Below are 25,679 nucleotides of genomic sequence, written 5' to 3' on the forward strand. Positions count from 1 at the left end.
CATACTGCAGTACTGCATGATCCATGGTTGGTTGAGTCCTTGGATATGTATTCCATTTGGAAGGAAGGTGGCCTTATTTGGCTCACTGGATTATCATATCTAAATATGTATCCAAAAGCCTAAAAGAAATTTTACAGAAGTTTATTGCAATAATGTCCAGTCTTTCCAAATAAATAATAAATTAATTTTAAGATTGTTGTCTGTAAGGAAAGAAAGAATAAGTTTGCAAATAAGAGGAATCTACAATGGCCAATTCAAATGTAAATAATGATATACTGAGACCACAGAACTCCATTGTGGCCTACAGAATATTGAATACAGTCCATTTGGTTAATTAATTAGTTACATTGATTTATCTTTTTGTGTATCAGGAATGAATATGTCTGTGTTATATGGTTTTCCTGTAGAAATACTTGAAGTGGGCTTCCCTGGTGGCGCAGTGGTTGAGAGTCCGCCTGCCGATGCAGGGGAGGCGGGTTCGTGCCCCGGTCCGGGAAGATCCCACATGCCGCGGAGCGGCTGGGCCCGTGAGCCATGGCCGCTGAGCCTGCGCGTCCGGAGCCTATGCTCCGCAACGGGAGAGGCCACAACAGTGAGAGGCCCGCGTACCGCAAAAAAAAAAAAAAAAAAAAAAAAAAAAAAGAAATACTTGAAGTAACATTCCATTCCAGTTTTTCTGTAAAGCTGTGTTTCAGTATCCTTTAAACATAGGTCAGATATGCTAAAGTTAAGGCAGGGTAAAAGAGAATCTCATGCTACTGCATACTTGTCCAGTCTCCTTCTCCCCAAGGCCCCCTCCCCCAGCCAAAAAAGGAAGAAACAAAAGGAAAACACTACCCCAGAAAACAAATTTTTTAAAAATAATTCTTTTCTCCATTTAAAAAAATTTAGGAACAAGTTCCAGTTCCGGTCTATCATCCAACACCTAGCCAGACTCGCCTAGCAACTCAGCTGACTGAAGAGGAACAAATTAGGATAGCTCAAAGAATAGGCCTTATACAGCATCTGCCTAAAGGAGTTTATGACCCTGGAAGAGATGGATCAGAAAAAAAGATCCGGGAGTAAGTTTTAATTTATACATATTTCAAAGATCTATCTTCATAGATCTGATTTTTAAAAATACTCTCCTGCATTTTGGAAGTCAGATGTTTAATCATTTCTTACAAGGAAATGTTTAGATGTAGCAATTAAGAAGAATTTTCATATAAAAATAGCTAAGAAATAAATGATGGTGTGAATTCTGACCATTTTATATGTTGCCTCTGTCCATTTGGATGACAGTTAATGTCAGTTAAAAATGATTTACCTGTGTAATAACTGTGAACTAGTACCAGCATTGCTGGTGGCCTAATCAGTTGGGAAAGCCATTTGGCAGGATGTCAAGGACCTTTAGATCTAAATCCTTTGAAATAGTTAATTCTAGAGATCTATCCTAAAATATGTGCCTCACTTCAATCCCTAGAGTTTTATGCATAAAGATAGTCACCATAGTTTTATTTAGTGAAAAATAACAGTAGAGGAATACTTTGGTAGGTTATGTAGCCATTAAAATGGTTTGCTAAGGGTTTTAGTGATATGAGGAAAATCTTATCCATTTCTTAACTTGTAGAATAATTGTACTAAGCCTGATGAGTTAAATATAAGGGAGATTTTGTCCTCAGAGCTCATTATTGTCTGAGAATCCCTAATGAGGACAGCCATTCTCCTTTTAGGTTGAGAATGGTCGTTACCAACACAGACATAAAGTAATTTACTATGTTGTGTTTGGCTGTTTGAGCTGTAGCACCATTTAGGGCTAGTACTTAAGATTGTAACCTATCTAGAATATTGACTGCTGAATTGGGTTGCTTCTTGAACCTGTAGATGAGTGCAGTGAGCTTGAAACTGGGGTTATTGAAGAGAACTTTAGCCTGTAGCAGCCCAGTAAGTAGGCTGAAATTAGTGGTTCTGTATTTACATACACTTATTAAAGTGAAAACTATATGGGATTACACTAAAAAAGCAGTTCAAATAAAATTAATCTAACATGGTTTCCTTTCCTACGTACTAAAGCTTCACATTCTTCTTAAGGTTTCTTCTGTAATAGCTGTTTTACAAGTAAAATTCTAGCAGTGGACTTGATCCCTGTGATACCTTTCTCTTTGCCCTGTTGATTGCTCTCAAACTCTTCAAATTCCCAGGTGACTGAAATAAGAGATTGTGGCTGTATAACACTTATTAAGAAAAAATTCAATCTGGATGCTTAGGTGGTAGGATGACAGGCAAGCCATTTTCATCTGTTCATATTAACACTGTCTTTGTAATGGGGATTTTAAAGAATATTCTAGCTGGATCACTTCTCTAAAAATGCTTTCTTATTTCTCTCCCTCACCCTCAACAGGTGTGTGATCTGTATGATGGACTTTGTTTATGGGGACCCAATTCGATTTCTGCCGTGCATGCACATCTATCACCTGGACTGTATAGATGACTGGTTGATGAGATCCTTCACGTGCCCCTCCTGCATGGAGCCAGTTGATGCAGCACTGCTTTCATCCTACGAGACTAATTGAGCCAGGGTCTCTCATCTGACTTCAAGTGAACCATCATTTTTGGTGGTTTTGATCTTTTGTCACTGAGCCCAAAGAGCCAGGGATTAGGAATTAAGATCATGCACAAAAGTTTCCTAAAAATTCCTGCATGGCTGCAGATGTTGGGGAAAAAAAGTATGTGATATTTTAGAAACTTAGGGGGAAAAGTAGGAAGGTATTTTTATGTAAAGCCTTGACCCAGTGTTCAAAAATATAATTGTATTTAGATCTTGTTATTGCTCCAGTACATAGGAATTGTGTAAAGTGTTATACAGCAGCTGTATATGTTTAAATTGTGTCTGTTGAAGATTAGGAAAAAGATAGTGGTTGTTTTTCCTAAATGAAATAACTTTCTTCTTCCCCCCACCCAAATTCTTTTCTCAAGTTGCTGGCATTTGGGTCAAGGTTTTATTAAAAGCTACATTTTATAACACTGGCACAAAAAAAGTAGTTTTAAGCTTGTTTGCACAGTTCTTTTTTTCCATTGGAAATGGAATTCATTGCCTTAGGTCTTTTTAAATAGTATATTATTATCGTTGGGGCTGGCTCTATGCTTGAAAACCAGTTTATTTATAACCTGTTATAAGTGCTATATCTGTTTGCAGTTAGGAAATGCAGAATTCAAAGTGATCTCCTAGCTTGTAAGCAAACTGAGATGCACTATCCCTTTTCTATAAAAAAATGAGTTAATGTGTCAAGAAACCAACTCTAGTAAAGTGGGGTTTAATATTACCCTTTCTTATGTGTTTCACCTAATTATTTTGGTTGTTAATATGGTGATAATTAAAAGTCAAGGTAAATTTTAAATATTAAGAATTCTGATTTATTGAGCTTGAATTATGCCACCATGCTTATGTAAAAATGAAAGTGGCACCATGGTTAAACTGAGAAAAGTTTCTCAGTTGCAACAATTTTGATTTATTCTTTCCTGTGACCTCCTTCCCTGTTGTCTTGAACATAGCAAAAGGATACTGCATCTCTTCTTATTGTAGTGCTGAGGTTACTGAAGTTATATAAAAACACATCTCTGTTTCTGTTGGAAGGACAGTCCTGCTAGTTGACTGACAATTAATTCTAAGCAGGGAGAATTAAGATAAATGTGTTTCATGTTTTGCACACAAATGCAGAATTTGTATAACCACATGACTTCATAGTTGTGATCTCAAAAAAGAAGGAATTTCTCTTTTATCTTTTTCTTGCAGTTAATATAAGAACACTGAATCTCTAAGCTTCTGAAGTGTTAGAGGTAGAGATGGTCTAGTAAAGATGTAGTTGTAATGTTTTATCCATTTAGCATGTGTTTATTTTTCTTTATGTACTCGAAGGTGACATATTTGTACAACTCAGTGATATTACAGCTAAAAAATCATTCATTAGCAAAAGGAGAAGCAATCTCAACCCAACAAATCAGAAATGTTTCTTTTTATTTTATATTGAGTTGAATATTTGACTTTAACACTTTTCTACATACAAAACACAAGTCTCTTGAAGGGTTCTTCATAATTGCATTATAGAAGAATTTAGTATGTCATAAGCACTTAAAGATTTGACATTCAACTGTAGCAGTATCCATGTTGGTTAATTTTCTTATGAGCCCCATGATGAGTTCGAGAAAAATTGAAAGAAATTAGATTATCAAGTTCTGTTAAATTGTTACATGTATCTTGCTTAAGTTTTTGTTCATTAATTTATATCCAATTACATAAAGCAAATTTGGAGGAAACACCTGAAGTTGTGCAATATTTTCAGCGGTATTACTTTTTTTATCTTTGTGTTTTCTACTTAAACATGATGTCTGTCATCAAGTATTATAGTCACTTTCCTTTTTTCTAGATTGTTAAAATTGGTAAATGAACTTTTTTTTTTTTAATCATCTTCTATGTTGCTGTTAGTCTTTATTACAAGGCTTCTTTCACAGAAGTTTGGCAGTAATATTGAAGGAACCAGGATTGAGCTGAATGCTTTTTTTTTTTTAAGGTATTTTGTATTCTTTAATTTTGATCTCCACATACCATGTTAAGAACCATCAGTTTTGGCTTTTACCAAGTTAAATAAAGTTATAATACAGTTGTAAAGGGCTAAAGTTAGAATTGATTACATAAGAATATTCTAATCCTTTCTTTAAAACACACATGTATAAATTTAATTACTTAAAAATTTCTAGGTATATATACTTTTGGGGAAGTATTTTTTATGGCTTGGCATTTAATACCATCTAATCATAAATTTAGAAGCTTGATAGCTTCTAAATTTTCTTAAGCCAAATAATAGGTACAACATATTTGGATTTGGGCAAGATATGTTCAGGCTGTAGGATTTGAGATGTCTGGAAAGCCTGACCAGGAAAAAATAAAAGAATCTTACTCTTTTAAATGTAAACCGAACAATTTGAAATACTTTCAGATACTTGTAGTTTGGTTCACACAAACCTTTTAAATGCTATGAGTGTTCTTTATAAGACACCTCAGGTATTAGAAGACTCCAGCTACTTTCGGTTGTCTATGTAATATAAAACAGAATATAGTGAGCATTGAGGTAACAAATTTTCTGTGAACAAAGCTCCTTCTTAAGGAAGCATGCATTTTAAAAAAGGAATAACAATAAAGGAGTTCAAAGCAGAACTGCCTATGGTCCTGAGACTGAAAATGGCAAACAGGAAAGAAGGTAAGTTTCTTTGGCATAGTTCGGAAATGTAGGCAATTGGTGGCCATGTTTGCTTACAAAGGCATTGGCTAGCAGTCAGTTTCTCAGAGTCAGCTGATGACACTTGCATGTTAAACGCATCAGAGCTAATCAGCTAATTTTTTAAGCCTTTAATTTTGAAATTGGACATGAGAAAAGGTTAGTATCTCCTGAAGTAATACTAAGTTTACCACCTGAATTTAAAGATCATCTATTCTTTTACTGGGTATGGAAAAAGTTAGTGAAGATAGTTTGTAACCCCTCCTTCTATACCCTGTCTAGCTCCTCTGTTCTAGTCTTACACTCAACTAGACTTCCCTAAGACACAGGCCTGGTTCAGATGTCCCCATCATGTGAGGCATGGGCATGAGAGCCATCAGCATCCTGTGCAGTCTTATTCTGACTGCATTATATTATTCCTTTTGAGGACATAGCTGAATTCCTTATAATTTCTTCCCCCTTGGTCCCACTTTCTAAGTATTTTGCCATTATTAAATTAAAAAGTGTGGAGTAAAAATGTCCAACTATGAAAATTTCCATCTTTGCATTTAATGTCATTACTGATTGACCCACTGTTAGGTGATTTACCTAAGAGCTACCAAGAAGTGGTCTCTGAAAGAATTTTTTCTCAGTTCTATATTGTCAGAATAGGTGTTTGCTTATGGCTAGGCAGTGAGTGGTTTAATGCTCATAATTCAGATTTAGAGAGGACTTTAGTTTGTAGCAATTCAAGTGAAACATAAGGGTTTAATGGGAGGAGTAACTGTAAATGCTTGATTACATTATATAAAACACTTTAAAACAGTACTTTTTCTGAGTGGTTTGAAAGATGTAGTAAGCATTTTATATATTTAGAGAAAGTTAGCTGGACTATTTGTTAGTTCTCTCTTCCCATAAAGTACTATTTTTAACTAGAGAAAAATAACATCTTTTTTTTTTAAGCTCCTGAGAGTTACATTGTAACACATTAACGTTTATATTAAAATGACATATAGAAGTTAGTAAATGGATGAGGCACATGTACCTGGGGAATATTAATTTAAATATACTTTGTAATCCTTTTTCTGAGAGCCTCTGGTTCTAAAAACAGCAGTGCTGGGTGATTATTTATTCAGATATTGATTGTCCTGATACAAGTATCCAGACTTTGCTTTTCCATTTATCCTTTGGCTGTTTCCTTGCTCTTTAGCATGGATGAAAATCCAGATGAATCCCTTTACAACCCATTTCCTGATCCATAACATTTTTGTTAGAGGCTTCAGTAAAATTTTACAAAAGGGGTTTGGATTTATCTGCACATCTTAATTGTTCACATTGTTCTTGTTTGCCTTACCACGCTAAGCAATGGTCATTAGCCCAGGATAATAACTGGATCCATCTAATTAATGTTACTGATAGACTGAAACCATCTACCATTTCATAAATTTTTTATGGAAACTTTAAGAGATACTAACTTTCTTTTACATTTTTGTTTTTTGAGAAAACTAACTGTCCACTGGAAGATTTAGTCATCTTTGGATGCTTTCCACAGCAAATTTGGTTTTCTCTGCGTATGAATGAAGCAGCATTATCAATAAGGTACAGATTTTAGGCATTTAAAACTGATTGTGATCAAAGGGTGAGCAGTGCCTGTTTACTTTGAATACATTCTTATCAGTGTGTAACAGCAGTGCTTATCGACTAGATTTCTTCATGCTGAGAAAATGAAGTTGAAAAAGGTAACTGAGGGTTTACTTCAAGAGTCTGGTCATAGTGATGAATGCTTATGAGAAGATGTGGTTGGCTAAGCAAGTGATGGGCCCAGCTTTTCTCTGGGGGGCCATATAATAGTTAATCTAGTCATTCAGGATCCAAAAGCAAGTCTTAGGTGTTGTGTGAATTGGGAAGCCTGGACTGTGCTATCAGATTGGCTTCCAGCACTATCCATACCAGAGGTATGGGGATAAGCTACATTCTGCCAATTCCAGGATCACAGCCAGTCTTCGGCTTTGAGCTAGTGCAGAATGATGATCTTCTTTCCATGAGGGTAGCTGAACTCAAGCAGACAGGTAAGTTAATGGCTACAATTTTAGGGTATGCAGTGAAGGGAAGTTGTTTTTCACAAACCATTTGTCCTCATGGCCCTTGACAATCACTGTCCATGATGTTATTTTGATATGAGGAATAATAACCATTCTTCTTTTCAGTAGTGAGATGGGTGCTAATGGCGTTGTCAGGTTGGTCATTTTTGCAAGCCTTGTTCTCAGGATTATTTATTTCTGAAACTTTGCGTTAATGGCATTGAAGATACCTTTGAAGTAAGAAATCATGTTTATGGGTTTGGATTTTTGATAAACTGGGTTGCTGATTTCTCATGAAGAGTAAAGAACAAGAAATGCCAACTCACATTGACTCTTAGAGCCTGATTATAACTTAGCAGCATATTGAAAGGTTTTTTTCCCCCGTAAGTGTGGTAGCTGGTGCAGGGAAGAGGAGGTATTTTAATGGCAATTCTCATGAAGCAGAAGCAGTTGGTGCTGTTGGCCTTTGGCATGGCACTGGCCTCCCAGCTTCCATGTTTAACCCTGTATAGTACATTCTTCACACAGCAGTTAAAATAGTTTTGAGTAAACTGGATGATGTCTTTCATCTGCTTAGAACTTTTAATTGCTTTCCATTGTGCGGAGAATAAAATCCAAGCTTCTTAATGGAGACAGCAGACTTTTTGCCTCTCTCCTTTCATAGTACTCTACTTTCTAGACTTTTTTGTGTGTGCTTTCTAAAATGGCAAGCTCTTTCCTGTCTCAGATCTTTTGTAGTTCCATCCTGTAGTTCACTTCCCCAGATTGTTTGATGGCTGGTTTCTTACCCTCTGGACCAAGAGCCCCTGTTTATTTACTCCATGGCTCTAATTTGTTTACTTTCATGAGAGCAGGACATTTAGGTGCTCAACAGATATTTATTAAGTGAAGGGAAGGAGAAAGCAGGGAAGAAGAGAAGCCCTAAGGAATCTGAGCATTTCTGATGGAGTGGGAGCCACCATCAAGGAGGTTCCCATTGGAAAATCGGGGCCTTATAAAGATCGTTGAGGGTTGCAAGGAGAAGGACAAAGGCAAAGCTCTTCCTGAATGGGCAGCTTTCTAATAAGCCTTGTGTCTCTAACCAGTACTGCCCTCATCCTCCCCTTCACCTGAGAATGTTGGCAGGTCATAGTTCCTGTATGTCAACTTTGGAAAGAAAGGACATATTGGATACATGTTTTTGTCTGCCCAGTACCCCATCTTTTTTAGTAATAACTCCCAACCGAGCATGTAATCCAAGATAGACCCATTGTAGTACCTCACTCCCTTTCCAAGGCAGTGGTTCTCAGGCTTCAGTGTGCATCAGATGCACTTGGAGGACTTGTTCAGGTGGTTCGGCCTCACCCCTGCATCAGGGGGAGGGGGGACTGATAATTTGCATTTCCAACAAATTCCCTGATATCTCATGCTGATCTGGGGAACCACTGGCTAAGGGATGGACATTCAAGCCAAGTCAGACTAATCAGAGTCCTTATCTGGGGATTTTTCATACTGGAGGTAGGAAAAGGAGCCCTTTTCTTGTCACAGAGCTGTAAGGACGTAAGGTCTGAACTGCCACGCAGAGAAGTCAGTTCAAGAGAATAAATCTAACACAAAAGCAAAGCCAAGAGGTGGAGAAGGCCTGATGGATGCACTAGAGCCATTGATTCAGTCATCCCCTAGGCCAAACTCACCACTGCCTTCCCACAGTATGTGTGGGCTAATACATTTACCTTCTTAATATACTAAGGACTGTGCCAGGCTATTTGCTTAGTTGATTTCTTTTTATTCTCAGCAGCCCTGTGAAGCAGTTGGCATTGGCCCCATTTTATAGAAGAGTAAACTGATTCTCAAAGCAGAATAATTTGAATTCAGTCTGTACTTTATCCACTATTATCCCATGTAATTAATATAATTTCAAGTTGCTATTTTTAGTAGATCAGGCTTTTCTCTTATGAATTTGCTCACCACCTCTTTTCCACAGATAGTTGTCTGAAAGTCACCTTTAGCCCAAGGGTGACAGATTTCTGGCCCATGGACCACTTTGACCCACAGGTGTGATATGTTTGGCCAGCCAGCACTCTTAGGTGCTTAAACTTAAAATTCTAAGAGTGCCTTCAGCATCGTATGCTTCCTAGTTTGTCAGTGTTCCTACCTCTTATTGCCTTACACCAAACCTCTTCTAGCATATGGTTTGGACTCAAGCCTCAGTCCAGGTCTGAGCCTCTGCATCTGTTCACTACCCATCTCTGGAGTAGCTGACTGGAACTCTACCTATCCAGCTGGGGATTAGATCATGCCTTTTCCTTCAACATCCTGATGATTTTATGAGCAATATGGTTGCTTAAGGATTGCCTTTGTCCAAGATAGACCCTGTCCCTACCTCATGATGCCAAGTGCCACAGGGGAACCGTGCTACACAGGCATATGCTCCATGTGCTCCACGCCAGGGATTTCTAGTGTTTGAGTTACCAGCCAGTACCTTTTCCATACTTAACAGTGGCCCAAGAGTCAATGTAAGTCAGATCCGACTTTAAGCTGATAATTTGAAAGCTTGACCAGCAGTTCAGGAAAGCATGAGCTTTAGAGTTCAGCTGCCTGACTTCAAATACTTCTGATGCATAATAGCTGTGTGGTCTTAAGGCAAGTTATTTAACCTATGTCTCAGTTTTCTCATCTGTAAAATGGCAATAATAGCTCCACATCAAATGTAAAGTACTTAGAATCACAACTGGTAAATAGCACTTAATATTAGCTAGTATTATTCTACCGAGGGCATATGGTATCTGGTGTTATGAAGTGTTTGTTCAGGACATGAAGAAAAACAAAACCATCCTATCCAGTCATCTGTGAGGTGTTGGCTGTGATGTGTCTGATTAAACTTGAACGTCAGCTTTTAGAAATCCATAGTGACCTTCTGTAATTGCATGTCTTACCAAAGTAAGGGCTGTATTATATTTTGTCACTTGAGAGCTGACTAGACAGTAGAAGCAACTCATAGATTGCTTACTTCGAAATGGATTTTTCAGGTCCCTAAATGAGGCTCCTTGTTTGTGGACTGACTTACCCTGTTGGACAGTGATGAACTTTGTACCAGATTTCCACAGAGCTGTGCTAACCCAAGAAGAAAGGCAGTTTCCAACCTTGGAAAGCTGCATCTGAGGGCGAGGGTGAGAAGTTCCCATTTGCTGCTTGGTTTTCAGAATCCAGGCACCTCTCACTTATTACTGAATTAGTGTGATGGTGCTAAGGACATAAGAAAACTGTTAAAAAGGCACACTGTTGGGCTTTAAATTTGAAGCAGAGAAGAAGACTGTTGTCCACTCCCTATCATCTTAGAAGACATAAACTTGGGAGTAACTCCAGAGAAAAGTGTCTTTGGATTTTATTCCCTCATCGAATGATTGCAGCACTCAGCAGGCTGGGGCTTTTTAAAATCCTCCTGATGCTCCCTTCAGTTGCTGGGAATCTCCCACCTGGACCTCAGCCTAGTGTTTGGTTGGCATTGGCCTTTTAGGGTCCTGGCTTTGCTGTCAGGTCGTGGCTTTTTTTGCTGTGAATGACGACAGCTGTCTTGGAAACACTCCCGTTCTGACTTGAGAGATAAGGAATAGGGAATCCTGCCAACATATGGGAGAGCTGATAGGGACCAGCACAGTGCTGGAAGCTACCCTGCCAGTCCAAGGCCTGGGACCAGTGAGAGGCAGAGGTAGCCTTTCTGTTGCCAAGAGCCTATTCAGAGCATGTTACACAGTTGCTGCTTCCTAACAACTGAGTTCCTCTGTGTGGCACAGGATTCAGACTTTCCCCAAACGAGGATTATTTGCTCTCTGGGTGTCCTGGGAGGAAGGCTATCATCACTTCTGGTAAGCAGCCTGGTGGCACAAGGCTTTGACAAAAGGTAGGAAGGTATATATATATCTGTTGCCTCTTTCTGGAGATGAAAGCCCAGAAACAGACTTGACCAGACAGAATCAGAACTGTTGACAGCAGCAAAGAGCCTTAATCTAGTCCAAATTACTAATTTTTAGAGGGTCCATGACTTGCCCAAGGTCACTCTGAAAGGCAGTAGCAAAACAAGGACTAGAATTCAGGTCTCCTTATTTCTAGGCCAAGACTCTCCTCACCTGATCAGGTGCCTCTCCAGGGCAGATGTGCTGGAAAGGTCTGCAGTGTTAGAGAAGCAGTGACCAGAAACGGCTCAAGACGCAATGAGAAGCCCACGACAGAATTTTCACCTTCAGAGGCCTCTGCACAAGGATATGGTGGTGTCAGACACCCAGCATTTTCACCTTGACATACATTTTTTGTTTGTTTTTGGCCACGCCACTCGGCTTGTGGGATCTTAGCTCCCCCACCAGGGACTGAACCTGGGCCACGGCAGTAAAAGCGTTGAGTCCTAACCACTAGACCACCAGGGAACTCCCTCACATACATGTTTTTGATGGACTAACTCAAGCTGCAGGTAGGAATAAAGGAGACAGAACTCATAGCCAGACTGCAGCCGGAGGTAAAGGTGACAGAGGCTAATTAATGAAGCCCAGCAGGAAATAGAAGCAACTAGGAAACCATCCTGGCATAAAAATTTAAAAATAAAAGCACCTAAGATGAACATTGAGATGAAAGTGTTTTGCAAACGGCAGTTTTGTGAATTATATGTTTGGTATCCTGTGACTGGCGCTGCTTTTATACTGTAATAGGTAGCATTCTAATATGTGAGGGAGGACAACAGGCCACCTTCATTCAGCAGCCTGGCTCTAGTTCACCCCTTTCACCTGCCCTGCCCAACAACCTGGAAGTAGGCTGGGCTCCCAGCATTCAGGCTGTGGAGGAGAGAGAGCTTGCAAAGGACTTGCCCTCTGTGGAAAGCACTCTTTTGTCTAGTTCTAACGAAATAAATAAGGAGTCTTCCTTTCATAGCATTTCTGCTATGACAGTACAGTAAGTGCAAAAGAGGACCTTGGATGAGGGTTTTCGGCTTTGTTTTCCTAATGAGAATATGCTTTACCTAAAACCCATAACTTCATTCAGCATCAGCCACAGGAAGCTTGGTTGTATATTAATAGATTAAACCACCTAGCTTCTGGCAAATGCTCAGAAGTGTTTGCTAAATACAGCAGGCTGGAAGACTGGAAAAGTTGTCTTGTGGTTCTTCCTTTACAGAAACTGCATTCAGTGTTTGAGGAATCACATTTTCACAGATGAATATTTTTACCAGGAAGATGGTTAAGTTGAAGTATGCTGTTAGATTGTGAATGGTAAAACTTGGTGTTTGTTGGTCACTGAACTTGAGTCCTCACTTTAACAGTCCCACTGGGTGCAAATTCAGATGCTTTTAGGCGCCAGGAAGATTATAAGTGTTGAAAAGAGCCTCTACTCAGCTCCAACTGATTGTTGCCTTGTGGGAATGAGGCCCAATATTGCCAGATTATTAAAATAAGATGCCAGAAACCAGATTTATTTGTGAAATCTCCCCATTTTAAAATGTTAGTAACTTATTCTAAAAATTTTAAAACATTATGTTGGCTAAATAAAACATGCCTGAGCCATATGACTTCTGATTCAAACGTTCTGCCCAGCCTAAGAATTCAAGCAACAACATATTTTACTGAAATAGATGTTGCATGATCTCTTAAAGTGTATAAGTTTTATTACTTAAATATATCTTTTCTCTTAACTGAAAAATCTGAAACACACAAACAGGCCAAGAATAACCATTCTGTTTCTAAGAAAAACGCTGTTGGTAAATAAGTGTACCTCGAAGGGAAATACAGAAGATTTTTATGTTTCATAAATCATTCCCAGTGGTTTCAATTTGGCATATAGCAGACTGGTGTCTGAGAAACTTTACCTGCCAAACTTCTTGGCTTTGGCACAGAAAGGGCCACAGGGCTCCCCCTTCCTTCAGGCCTCGGTATCGCTATTAGTGGTGAAGATTGATTTTTTTTTCCTACAGATGGACTCAAAACTATCTCACTAAAAAGACGTGTTTGATTTTTTTTAAATTGGAAAGTTGTTAAAAAGGGAGTGTAAGAAGGAAGGTAGTGGGAGTGTGTGAAACCTCTATGTCCAATCCCCAGAAACCTCAAAGCCTGCAGTGCAGATCCTCCTTTGGGTCCTTCCGGCCCTGGAAGCTGAGACCTCGCTGAAGTCTGAAAAGCACTTTGGCCCTTGGCATCATAGATTTGCCTCCACATCAGTAGGGGTTAAAACAGTGATTTACAGGTGGTTGGTTGGTAGTTTTTTCCAAAGCCAACTTTGATCCCATCATCAGTGTATTTCTAAGGAAAATGTAAACTGTTTATACATTCTCTTAAACATCACAGTGAAAAACAAGTACCCGTATATGTGATAGGGCAGGCAGAGGGCTCCGGCAGCTCTGTCCTTGGCAAAGGCCCTTGGCCACACTGGTGAAAATGCCAGCTTCGCTTCTGCACAGATACCTGTGTCGTGTCATCGCACTGGAGCACTGGTGGGCCCCAACGGCAGGACAGGGGGAGGGGATCTTTTTGAAATGTTTCCAGGAGCTCTGTCCAGCTGACTCTGTCTTCCAGCCTGGGAGTGCTGCACAAATCTACAAGGGCATTGATGAGACCATGGATCTGTTGCCATTCTCTAGGGAAGACTTGGCTTGGAGTGTGGCTGCCTGGATTCGAAAATGTGTCCTTGATTCCATGGAATAATTCTTATAATTTTGCCTGGAAGAAGCCAGAGAATCAGACACATGAGGCTGCTCCAGGAAGTGCTTTTCCTTTAGTCTGAACTGTGGGAGCCCACTAGCCAAGCAATATTTTTAGAGGCTTAGATCCCTGCCTCTGTCTAAAGAAAGAGTTGGGGGCTTCCCTGGTGGCGCAGTGGTTGAGAGTCCGCCTGCCAATGCAGGGGACGCAGGTTCGTGCCCCGGTCCGGGAGGATCCCACATGCCGCGGAGCGGCTGGGCCCGTGACCCATGGCCGCTGGGCCTGCGCGTCCGGAGCCTGTGCTCCGCAACGGGAGAGGCCGCAACAGTGAGAGGCCCGCGTACCACAAAAAAAAAAAAAAAAAAAATCATAAAGAAAGAGTTGGGCCCTGACTAATAGGGATTACCTGTTACCATGCCCTCTGGTGCTACTCTTGGTCCTGTTTTTGGGTCCCTGAGCTTGAAGGAGTGGTTTCAAGAGGTAGATCCAAGGGCTGGAAGGCAGGAGACCTGCATCTTCACACCGGCCCTGCAGCTGGCTTGTGGTGTGACCCTTAGTCCCTGATGCTGGGATATCAGTTCCTCATTGGTAAATTGAGGAAGAGGCCTCCCCTATGCCAGGTGAGAGCTGGGTTCCCCAGGGACATGGGCCTAGCCTCTGGGCTGCCTATACTGCCTCTGCCAGCACCTTCCTCCCTCCCTGCTGCCTGGCCTCTTCTGCCCATACCCTGCACTCCATGGGGAACAAAGGACAGACCAAGGGCAATCATGCCTTACTTGGCAGTTTCCAAGAGTTTGACAGCCTCTTCATTTCTGCCTTGCTCCATAAACAGCAGGGCCAGCTCCAGCAGGGCATTTGGGATCAAGTAGTGGTCATATTTAATCCTCTTTTCACTGCAGGACAGAGGAAAACATGGCTTACAGGCTCTGCTCTTGAGACATCCTTCGGGCACGTCCTTCAGACTCCTCCTGAGCCTCTCCCCAATGGCAGGATCCAACTCATGGTCTTGGGGGGTTTTCTGATCTGAATTCCAATTTGGAAGGGTTCCCACTACCTAGCCCTAGAAAGGCTTAAGATCCACAGCAAAGCCTTCCAGTCCTCTGCACCTGGGGCCCCAAGTCCCTGACAACCTATGGCTCATGTCATGTCCTTAGTTAGCCCACCCCCACCTCGGTCCCCAACCCCTCCTCTATTTCATCTGCAACCTTTTCCCTCTACAACCTCACCCAGGCAGGGAAGGACCTGACCACTGTCACCCAACCTCAGGTGTCTTTCCTGTGTCCAGGCATTTGCACATGCTCTACCTACTCCACTTAAAACTCCTCCTTCCTTGCTTTCTCTGCCTGGTAAACTTCCCAATTTAAGTGGCATCCCTGGAAAGCCTTTCCTGGTATCTAGCATTATTAGGTTTAGGTCCCTCCTCCTGGCACCTGCTGTCCTTGCTTTCCTCTAGCACAGCCCTCACCATACCAGATTGAGTTGCCTGTAGCTGTCTGTCTCTCTAACATCTGCACTCCCCAAGGGCAGAGTTGATAAATTACAAACTCCAGGGGGCACCATTCACACGAAACTCATTGCGGATGGTCTCCTGTAGTTGGGCAATCTGGTGGCCCTAGAGGACAACGTGGGGATGATCTGTGCCCAGCAAGGGTCCTGGCACAGGATAGACACTAGTACATGTGGAGCGAGTAGGGGTAGTCCAGAGTCAGGCACTGTGCATGTGTGCGTGAGGAAAGAGAAGCCCAGAAAATGCTGCCCTGGAGCCAGGGGCCCAGCAGTAGGCCATCTGGAGCAGGAGTGGCCACAGAGGCACTTACTTGGCAGAGATGCTCCTGAAATTCTCCTCGGCCTCCTGGACACGGCCCAGATATTTCAGACACAGGCCTTTCAGCAGCTTCACCAAGCACTCATCATCCACTGAGTACTCATTCTCTGAGAATAGGGGAGTGAGGGAAGACGACAGGTTTGTTCATTTTTTCAGCAGTTACTCATGGAGCCCCTACTCTGTGCTGGGCCCTGGGGAGACAGAAGCGGCTCACACATGGTCCCCATCCTCAGGGAGCTCACATCTGGGGAGGAAAGACAGATACTGAGACGATGACAATACAGTGATACCAGGACTGATTGAAGGAAGCCCGGGGGTTGTGGGAGCCCAGAAGAGGCCCTGACCCTACCTGGGGGACAAGGGACAGCTTCTTGGAGGAGCTGCCACTGAAGCTCAGTCTGGAAAGGCAAAGGACAGTTACCAGGGTAGAGAAGTGAGGAAGGACATTTTTGGTAGAGGGAATCTTCAACTGTAAAGACCTGTGGTCTGACCCAGCCTGGCAGGTTCAAGGGCCTGGGGGTAGTCACCTGGGCCCTTTTCCAGCAACTCTTCAGTCTTGGTGATAATCTCAAGTATCCCGTCTGTGAGTTCCGGCTGCTTCCCAATCACAGCGTAGCCATTCCAAATGTACATCATTTCCTGGGGGCAGGGGAGCAAGTCAGTCCCAGCTTTCCTCCCCAGTGGGGCCTCAAGTTTCCCCATCTGTAAAATGGGTAGCTCAGATCAGAGGATCACTAAAGGCCCTTCTAACTCTAGAAGTCTCAGCCCAGCCTTTGAAGCTGTGGACTTGAGGGAGTTACGGGGAGTCTTATCTTACTTACTATTGAGATCTCCCCTTACCCCAGTGAGAATTAAAGATGGACCCATATTCTCACTCTTCTGCTCATAGCTGCTGATAGTTTTCAGTTACTTTTCTGCTCATGGCTTCCTGGGGCACTACTCTGCTCTCTCCCAATCTCTCTGTGCCCACACTCTTCCCATTCTTTGAGGACCAGGTCATGCCCCACACTCTCCAGGGAGTCCTCCTCCTTGCTCCAGCTAATAGGGCCTCCTATATTGGAGGAACCATAATTTACTTAAGCACTTCAGGAGCTTAAGACCATGTTACCTTCTCTCCTGTTTCGCCAAGGCACTGAGCGTGAGTATCCATCTATGAAACATACCTGATGCCTTTTTTTGCCTTAACTGCCAGGAAGTTCAGAATACTAAATTAAATTTTCATTCTAGTAATTCTGTTAGCTTAGATTAGCATTTCCTAAACTATCAAACCAGGCAATGGATGTGAAAGTGACTTGTATACATAAAGTTCTAGAAAGACTTTTGTTATGTTCCAGGGAGGGATTTTAAGTTTAGACAAGGTTTTATCAAGTTGTTATATGGTCTCAAGTTAGCAAGTGTTCCATTAAAAGATTGTTCTGTGGCCAAATAAGTTAGGGAAAAACTGCATCTTCAGGCTTCTTCTTGAAGACCTGCCATGCAGATTAGCATATAAAGGCTCCAAGAAGGTCTACGGTATATAAACTTTGTTTAGGCCAGTCTTTCCCAAATGTATTTAATCACAGAAATCATTTTATGCACAAATAGCATTTTTCAGATTATAGTTTTGGAAATTCTCCCCTAAATTTCTCATATAGTTGCTTCCCTTGCCCCCATTTGATAATTGCTTTGTTGTATATTTTAACCTGTCAAATAGCTCAGATTTTATTTAAAGATATTCAGGATACGAGCTCTAAATAAATTCTACATAAATATTGAACTTTTTGATTTCTAAAGTGTTTAACATGTTTTATCAGCCAATTCTCATAACTGCCCTATGAAATGGGCAAGGAATATATTATTATTTACATTAAGGGAAAGGGGGCCCTACACAGGGTCACACAATTAGTGAACAGCAGAGCCAGGTCTCTGAAGCAGCACCCTTTCTACCTTTCTGGCTGCCTTATTATTTGAATAACAAGGACTCTTAACAAACTAGAAACTTCTCTGATGCCTGCTCAAATCATGCATGGAATTAGCATCAAAACCATGGTTCAGAATATGGGCTCTGGAACCAGACTACCTGGGTTCAAATTCTGGCTAACAACTCACTAGCTATGGGACTTGGACAAGTTATTTCATTTTTCTACTCAGTAGATATTTTATCTTCCTCCTTATCTATTAGGCCTTATTATCCCCTTCCGTAAAATGGAGATGCCACCAGCACGTACTAAGAGGGTTGTTGTGAGGATCAAATGAGGCCATAGGCAATGGGTATAAGGAGCCTTGAACACAGCAAGTGCCCAGTAACTGTGCCAGCAATTGCTGTTATTTCAGAGTTGACTGTAATATAACATGGTCCCAGCCTCAGAAAATCTTGGTCCAGTGAGGGCGGGACAGTGTAAACAACAATTCTAATTGTGTGACAAGACAGAAACAGCGTGGAAACACAAACAGCCAAGGGATGCCGCTGCCTGGGAACAGGGGTGTGGGGCTGTCTCGGGGGGCTGCTCTTTCTGCCTTGAGGTGCCTGCAGCCGACTCACCTGTCTCTCCACCCCCATCCCTAGTAGACCAGTGCTTTCTCAGAGGTTGAGGCAGGCTCCAGCTCATCTGTGTCCCCCCACCCAGTACCAGGTGAATTGTGAAATCCTCTCCAGGCCCCTGAGGCATGAGGTCTTCTTCCCTCATCCACTCCCCCCCGGGACCAGTGGCTATATCCCTGGCTCTCAGCTCATCCCCACAATCCCAAACTGGAGTTCAGAGCCAGTCAAGACCCTCCTACCCACCAGAGCAGGGATGGGCAATGAGATAGGTTTGGGGGAGAGGTAGCGTCTGGACTTCCGGATGGCAAACTTCTCTGTGGGTAGAGATTTCCCAGCAATCTTGAGTTTCAGGCCCGGCACAGCTCTGTGGAAGAGATGAGGAGGGTGGGGAGAGGGCGAGATTCTCGTGCTAGAAAGGACAGAGTCCCCAGCCTCTGCTTGGCCCCTCACTGGGCCTCAGTTTCCCCATCTATATGATGAGAGTGTTGGACTCATAGCCTGTGGCTATGGCCTTATTTCACAGGCCCTGCCCCAAGACCCGAGCACTTCCTAGGGCTAGGCAAGGGGCTCCTCTGAAGAAGCAGCAGCGGGCAGAGGTGAGAATGTACACAAACCCCCCCAGGCCTGCTCTGCCTTTTAGTTGTCCCTCTCCACTCCCAGCCCCCATTTCCTAAGGGCCCAGTGGAAGTCTGACCCTACTTTCACAGAGGAGATTAAAACTCTTAAAGGGAAGGACCTGCCCAAGACCACACAGCACAAACCTTTCATTAACTTTGGCCACGTGAGTTGTGGCCTCCTCAGCTGTTCCCAAGGGTACGGTAAAATGTGGTATGCAGCTGGGCAAGCCTCCACATCTGGGGCCTCACCCACCCAGCTCCGCCTTACCCTCGATCCCTGCCATAATCATGGGGGTATGGCTGTGACCTTCAGAACCTGAGCTGTCCAGGCCCAGCAAGCAGCTGGACCTAGTTGTGAGGTCCCCCACCAAACACCTCCCCTGCTTATTCACTGTGGAACCTCTCTGGGCCTGCTTTCTCATCCCTAAAATGGAGACAGTGATATGAAAGGGAGAAGTTGTTACCCCCAAATATGCTTCTTAGGCATAAAGATTATTTTAGGCTGATTATTTTTAAGAAACAGCAGACACACAAAAAGCTCTGAAAACCTAGTAGAAGTTACCTTTTTGTACGAGACATTTACATTTATAAGGGAAATCTCCATTTGTAAGATTCCCTCTCTCTGTACCAAGAAGAGGGGGAGAACTAAATCTCTAGAAACTTATCAGTGGAGAAGGCAGAGACTTAAGTCTGCGTAACAACCACATCCCCTCTTTTACCTGAAAACCTCCCACAACTGGCTCCCTATGCCCCCAAATCTTTTGTCCTTTAGCTGGAGATGGCACTTAAGGTAATGGCTTGGGCCATTTCAGAGAGTTAACTCAGTTTTCCTGAGTCTCTCCCATGTATACAGGAGTTATTAAACTTCAGTTTGCTTTTCTCCTGTTAATCTTATTATGAGGGTCTCAGCCAAGAACCTAGAAGGATGGAGAAAAAATTACTCTTCCTCCCCCACAGATTCTTACCCTCACAGATCTTCTAGAAGAGTTGCATAAGATGGAGACACAAAGTTACTCAGTAAATGATAAACACTCTGTGACTGTGACAGCCCAGGAAGCTAGGGTTACCTAGCATGTTGCATGTTGGGGCCAACCCTCACCATGACTGGAGGAAAGCCCTAGGCTCCATCCTCAGCCTGCCATGGCTGAGCCCTGCTCTAGGCCCTTTGCAAAAGGCAAACACAGTAGTGCAGATAAGAATAAAAACAGCCGCCATTTATTGGCTCCAGGCCCTACCCCAGGCTCTTTAAATCTGTTCTCTTTGATTCGCAGAACAACACTGCAGAGGCAGAGGTGGTTATTCCCATTTTACAGATCCTGAAATTGTCCAAGGTGACACAGCTAACAAATGGCAGAGGCTAGATTTTATCCTGTTTATGTGATTCCAACTCTGCTTTCCTGAGTGGATCAGGTTAACTCAGCAGAAGGAACCTCTCTGGACCTCAGTGTCCACATCTGTCCTACGCTCCAGGTGAAAGAGGTTCAGTGGAAAGAATGCTGACAAAACCACTTTTGTGAAAGAAAACCTCTGAATGGATTCAAAGGGCTCTGACCAGCGGCAGCAGGAGGCCCCCCGGCTATGGGAGGGAAGGACAGGCACGTGGGGTGACTGTGGGGGAGTGTCAGGGAGATGACAACTCCACCACCTCCCTCAGCTCAGGCTGGCTGTGGGCAGGGCCTACGACGATGCAACGGTCGGACCCACCTGAACAGCTCCACTTCGTCATCCCCGAACGGCTTGTAGTCCTCCTTCCCAAACATGCTGAGGTAGGCGGCCTTCATGTAGATGTAAGTGGCCTGTGTGAGGTAGAGCAACAGTCAGGTGTGAGCAGCCTGCCCTCCAATCGCAGTCCTGAACTGGCACCAGTACCTTACTGGAACCTCACTATGGCCCAGCATAGTAGCTGACATTATCCCCAAGCCCCAGGGGAGAAACTGGGCGAGGAAGCCGAAGCAGCTTGAGGATTTGAGCTAGGAGTTAAATCCACGATGGGCCATGTCTAAGCAGCTGCCCTCTCCACTCTGAAGTAGCAGGGCAGACTCAAGCAACTAGAGGATGCACGGGGTGGTGCTGAGGGATAGGATGGAGACACAAAGATGGGGCAGCACGGGCTGCAGGGAAGCAGCCACTTCAGACTGGGCCCTTGAACGCCAATGGGAAGATTCACAGAGACAGAAAAAGGACCTTCCAGGCAAGGGGAACAGCCTGATCAAAGCCAGGGAGGGCAGAGATGTGTGTACGTAGGATACAAATCACTAGCATAAAGCATGGGATGTATACAAGAAGAGGTGTGAGGCCAGAAGAATAAACAGGGCCCTGGGTCAGGGCTAAGCTCAGGGCCCCTTGGTGAAACTGCCTTGCTGTGTGCCAGGCACTCTACATATATCACCTCACTTGATCCCAAAGACAATGCCAGAAAGGAATCTGTACCCCACCTCTACTTCCTGGGACAGCAGAGCTGCTAGGAGCAGAGCTGGGAGTGACCCCAGGTTTGTGTGGCTTCAAGGGTCTGCCCACTGGATCCACAGCTGCCACAACCACCCTCCCACCCCCTCACCCCCCACCCCCGGCCAAAGATCCATCCCCGAAAGCCGCTCCCCTTTGCCTGAAGTCCAGTGCCAGGGGAGTCTGGCTCTGTGCTGCCCACCAGTGGCCAAGTCTTGAACCACAGCTCCTGCCACCTGGGGCAGCTACCCAGCAAACAAGTGTAGCGGGTGGAGGAGGAAACGGAGCAGGACATCCTGGAGTCTAGCCTTAGGAGAGAAAAGGTGGGAAGCAACCTCCACCTGGGAGCCCCACCCATGCTGAATGAAGCCCAGGGCTACTCCCAGTTCCAGTCTGCCCTCAGCACCGCAGTCTGCCCTTCACAACATGAGGAAAAGCTGGTCTTTGTGGGGTGTGCTGAGAAGAAGCTCCCCTCTGTGAAATCTGTTCCCCATCCCATCTGTAACCTCCCAGTGTCATCTGTGCCTTCTCCCTCTCCCCGGCCCTGGTAGTGAGCCACCAAGCCCTCATGATTTTACCTCCCATAGAGCTCCGAAATCCCACTGGCCTTGCCCTAGCCCTCACCTCAATTATTGCACCAGTCTCCACAGCATCTCCCTGCTCCGGGCCACAGGGATGTCTTTCTGCTGTCCTAGTTCACATGGTTTCCTAACTGATCTCCTGCTCCCTTCCTGGCCCTGCAAGCCATTTTCCACACCACCTGCCACTCTGACCTTTTAGAAGCAGATCACATCAGTCCCTCCTAGACATCGTCTCACGGTATCCCGTCGCACTTAGGAGAACATCCAAATGCCCTGTCATGGCCTGTGAGACCCTGTGCGGTCCGCCCCGTTTCCTCTCCAGTTCCCCTCCACTGTTGCCCCCTCACTCGTATCACTCTAGCCACACTGGCCTCCGGGCTGCTTCCAGAACACATCAACTCACGGCTTCAGCTTCCTCCCCCTCTTGCCCTAATATCTACCAACGCCCTCTGCCTGGACCGTTCTTCATGGAGATGTCCACATGGCTTGCTCCTTCACTTCATTCTGGTGTCTTCTCATAAAGACCTCCCCTGACCACACTGTTCATCACGCCCTGCACCCGTACCTTACCCGATTTTTCTTCATCGCACTTGCTGGAACCTGACGTTATCTTACACTGTACATCATCTATTTGTGTGTTTCTTGTCTCTCTCTCTTCCCACTAGAACGTGAGCCTTGAGGGGATCTTTGCTTGGTTCACTTGTGTATGTCCTGCCCTAGAACAGGACCCGGCATGTGAGCGTGCCCAGCAACTGCAGGAGGGATTTCTTAAAAGCACAAATCTAAGCCACAAGCATGGGCTCCCCCACTGTCAGACTGAAGCCCAAACAGCCACTCAGGGCCCTTGTGACCTGCTTTTCTGGCTCCTCCTCTTCTGGCCACTCTTCCCCATCACTCCTGGAACTCACCTCAGGCCTCTGCCTGTGCTGTCCCTCTGCCTGGGGTGCCATTGTCCTTTCTCTGCCAGGCTCATCTGCTGGCTTCCTCTAAGAGCCTTCTCCTACTCCCCCGGGACAGCACACCCTCACTGAGTCCACAGGAATTAGGATGGACGCAGTGACCTAGAGTTGTGAGACCCATGGACATCCAAGTTACCAGGGGATGTTATGGGGCCACACTGATGGAAAACTGCAGCCACCTTCCCTGACGGGACTCCTGTTTCCCAGAGTTATCTGTTTGCCTATTGAGTCCACATATTTATTTTGCTGGATTATTCTACCAGGCTCTGTGATATCACAGTCCTTGTCCTCAAGAAGCTTAACAGCGAGTGGCTTAGAGGGGCACGGTCCCTCCACAGTCCCTCTGCACTCCCACCCACAAACCCTACGCCCCTGCAGTTCTCTCGGTTTGGGGAGAGAACTTCCACTTTCTCCCCTCTGCCACCCTAATTCCTCCTCCTTCAAGGTTCAGTTCAGACATTTCATTTTCCAGAAGCCTTCCTTGTCCCCTTGGCTGGGCTGCTCAGGGATGCCTCTGAGCTGCCCTCAGATTCCCCCATTACAGCGCTGAGCACACAGTTGTCACCGTCTGGTTTCTGGTCACCCAAGCTGCGAGTACTGCGGGAAACGTGACGGGCCTGAAGGGACAACTCGGCGTAGCACAGGCAGGGACGAATGCTGAGCAGAGGGATCGGCACGTGTGGCAGCGGCCACAGGCCACCTTCCTAGAGCTGGAAGTTGGTGGACTCCGGTGGCCAAGTGCTGGAGATTAGGGATGAATGAAGCCCCGGAACTCGGGGTGCCACAACCCCTATTTTCACAGGAAACCCTTCTGAGGAAAGTGTTGCAGAGAAAGAGGGGCTGACCTCCCCAAGGTCACAGAGCTGGAGACTGAGCCAACTCAGGAAGCCAGACTCCCTGACACCTGGAGGCCTCGTCCTCCCTCTGCTCCTCACAGCAGCTGTGTGGCCCAGCAAAGTCACACACCCTCTCTAAGCCTCAGTGCCCCTCCTGGGCCTGATGGAGATAACGCCTGGGCACACAGAGCTCCGTGAAAGCCCACTCCTCCTGCGGGCCCCACCTGCCCACACCCAGAGAGCTCCCTTTCAGCTTGGGTCCCAGGTAGGGGGACTGAAAAGGGACTTTCATGCAGGGGTGGGGGAGAGATGAGAAATAGGGATTTAAGGTCATTGAGACACAAGTGCTATGGATTTGACACTACCAGATGCTCTGTGATGATCTAGATGATTCTAAGACCCTTGGTTCGGAAGTCTGTGCTATGGTTACTATGATGATAACGCCTGATACTTATTTCATCACTTACCATGAAGTTAAAAGCTATAAGATGCTGCACTGAGCATCTGTTTTGTTTCGTTTTGCCTACATGGCATCTCTTTAATGCCCACCCCCATCCACACTTATTCTGGGGCATCACCTCATTTTTCTTCTGGGGAACCACCCATCTCCTACTCCCAATCCATGAGGGGTCCTCCCACCCCTGTTTCCAGGCATTGACTTGTGATCTATGCCAGACCAATGAGGCTCTATCCAGGGACTCTGGTTGAAACCAAAGGGAAGATGTGAGTTAGGGGCAGGCAGCCCATAGCCACCCTGCTGGCAAATGGAGGGAACCTGCCTGTATGACAAAGATGTCATAGAGGAGAGCACAGTCCCAGGTGGAAAAAACAAGCCCAGACGACATAATATGAATTCCTGAATTCAGCCCTACCTGAAGTCAGATGTGCCTAGAATTTTCGGTTATATGAACCAATGAGCCTTTTACGTTTACACCCGCATAGTCAGGTACTATGTCCACTAGCTCCATGTGACTTTTTACATTTAAGTTAGTTAAAATAGAATAAAATTGAAGACATCCAGTTTCGCAATTGCAGTAGGCACATTTCGAGTGCTCGATGTGCACGTATGGCTAGGGGCTACCACATTGGACAGTGCAGAAATAGAGCAGTTCCGGGACTTCCCTGGCGGCGCAGTGGTTAAGAATCTGCCTGCCAATGCAGGGGACACGGGTTCGAGCCCTGGTCCGGGAAGATCCCACATGCCGCGGAGCAACTAAGCCCGTGCATCACAACTACTGAGCCTGCGTGCCACAACTACTGAGCCCACATGCCACAACTACTGAAGCCCGCGCACCTAGAGCCCATGCTCCGCAACAAGAGAAGCCCGCACACCGCAACGAAGAGTAGCCCCCGCTCGCCGCAGCTAGAGAAAGACCACGCATAGCAATGAAGACCCAACGCAGCCAAAAATAAATTAATAAATTAATTTAAAAAAAAGAAATAGAGCATTTCCACGGTAATGGAAAGTTCTGTTGGGCGACACTCATATAGACCATGTGAGTCACAACATACTTCTGTCCCTTGTGACTAAAAATCTCGACACACTCTAGTTCTAAAGGTCATCTGTTCCTCATGGTCTTTAGTTTTTTCCAACCCTGAGGCCTAGTAGAATTTGTGGTTTTGGTTAAATTCCAGCTGAGACATCTGCGTTCAGTTAGGGGTTTGGCCCTTGCTCTGGGGGCTCATGGCCAGGGTGGGTTGGCCTGGTTCCCCCGTGCCCCCAGCACATGGTGTCAGCCCACCTTGGACCAGGAGTTCTCCTTGCTGAGCAGGTCTGCGTAGAAGTAGGCCATCTTCCACTGGCCCTTGTAGGTGAAGCACCACATCAGCTCCCAGTAGCACATGTGGTGGAACTGCTTCCAGTGCTGCTGGGCCTCGCAGCACTCCTCGAACCGCCGGATGGCCTGTGGGCACCTGCCGGTCA

General features: G+C 44.8%; 2 protein-coding genes across 3 annotated transcripts in view; one reads left to right on the forward strand and one right to left on the reverse strand.

The window, feature by feature from the left end:
* The window catches only part of RNF11 (ring finger protein 11), a 46,920-nt gene extending 42,482 nt beyond the window's left edge, over positions 1–4,438 (forward strand). Inside the window, exons 2-3 of the mRNA XM_032645514.1 lie at positions 892–1,061; positions 2,381–4,438. Of these exons, the coding sequence (XP_032501405.1) occupies positions 892–1,061; positions 2,381–2,552 (342 nt within the window). The 3' untranslated portion in view covers positions 2,553–4,438. The remainder of the gene's footprint in view (positions 1–891; positions 1,062–2,380) is intronic.
* Positions 4,439–10,172: 5,734 nt separating this feature from the next.
* TTC39A (tetratricopeptide repeat domain 39A) overlaps positions 10,173–25,679 on the reverse strand; it is a 42,391-nt gene continuing 26,884 nt past the window's right edge. The window contains exons 12-20 of one of the 2 annotated variants that reach the window (XM_032634445.1): positions 25,498–25,659; positions 20,639–20,730; positions 18,561–18,681; positions 16,324–16,435; positions 15,789–15,903; positions 14,748–14,864; positions 13,923–13,989; positions 13,689–13,752; positions 10,173–13,647 (exon numbers count right to left, since the gene is read on the reverse strand). In XM_032634445.1, the coding sequence (XP_032490336.1) occupies positions 13,562–13,647; positions 13,689–13,752; positions 13,923–13,989; positions 14,748–14,864; positions 15,789–15,903; positions 16,324–16,435; positions 18,561–18,681; positions 20,639–20,730; positions 25,498–25,659 (936 nt within the window). In that variant the 3' untranslated portion in view covers positions 10,173–13,561. Of the gene's footprint in view, positions 13,990–14,747; positions 14,865–15,788; positions 15,904–16,323; positions 16,436–18,560; positions 18,682–20,638; positions 20,731–25,497; positions 25,660–25,679 lie in introns of both variants that reach the window. The other variant, XM_032634435.1, reaches the window with a different exon arrangement.

This window comes from Phocoena sinus, chromosome 1 (assembly GCF_008692025.1).
Source record: "Phocoena sinus isolate mPhoSin1 chromosome 1, mPhoSin1.pri, whole genome shotgun sequence".
Classification (NCBI taxonomy): domain Eukaryota; kingdom Metazoa; phylum Chordata; class Mammalia; order Artiodactyla; family Phocoenidae; genus Phocoena; species Phocoena sinus.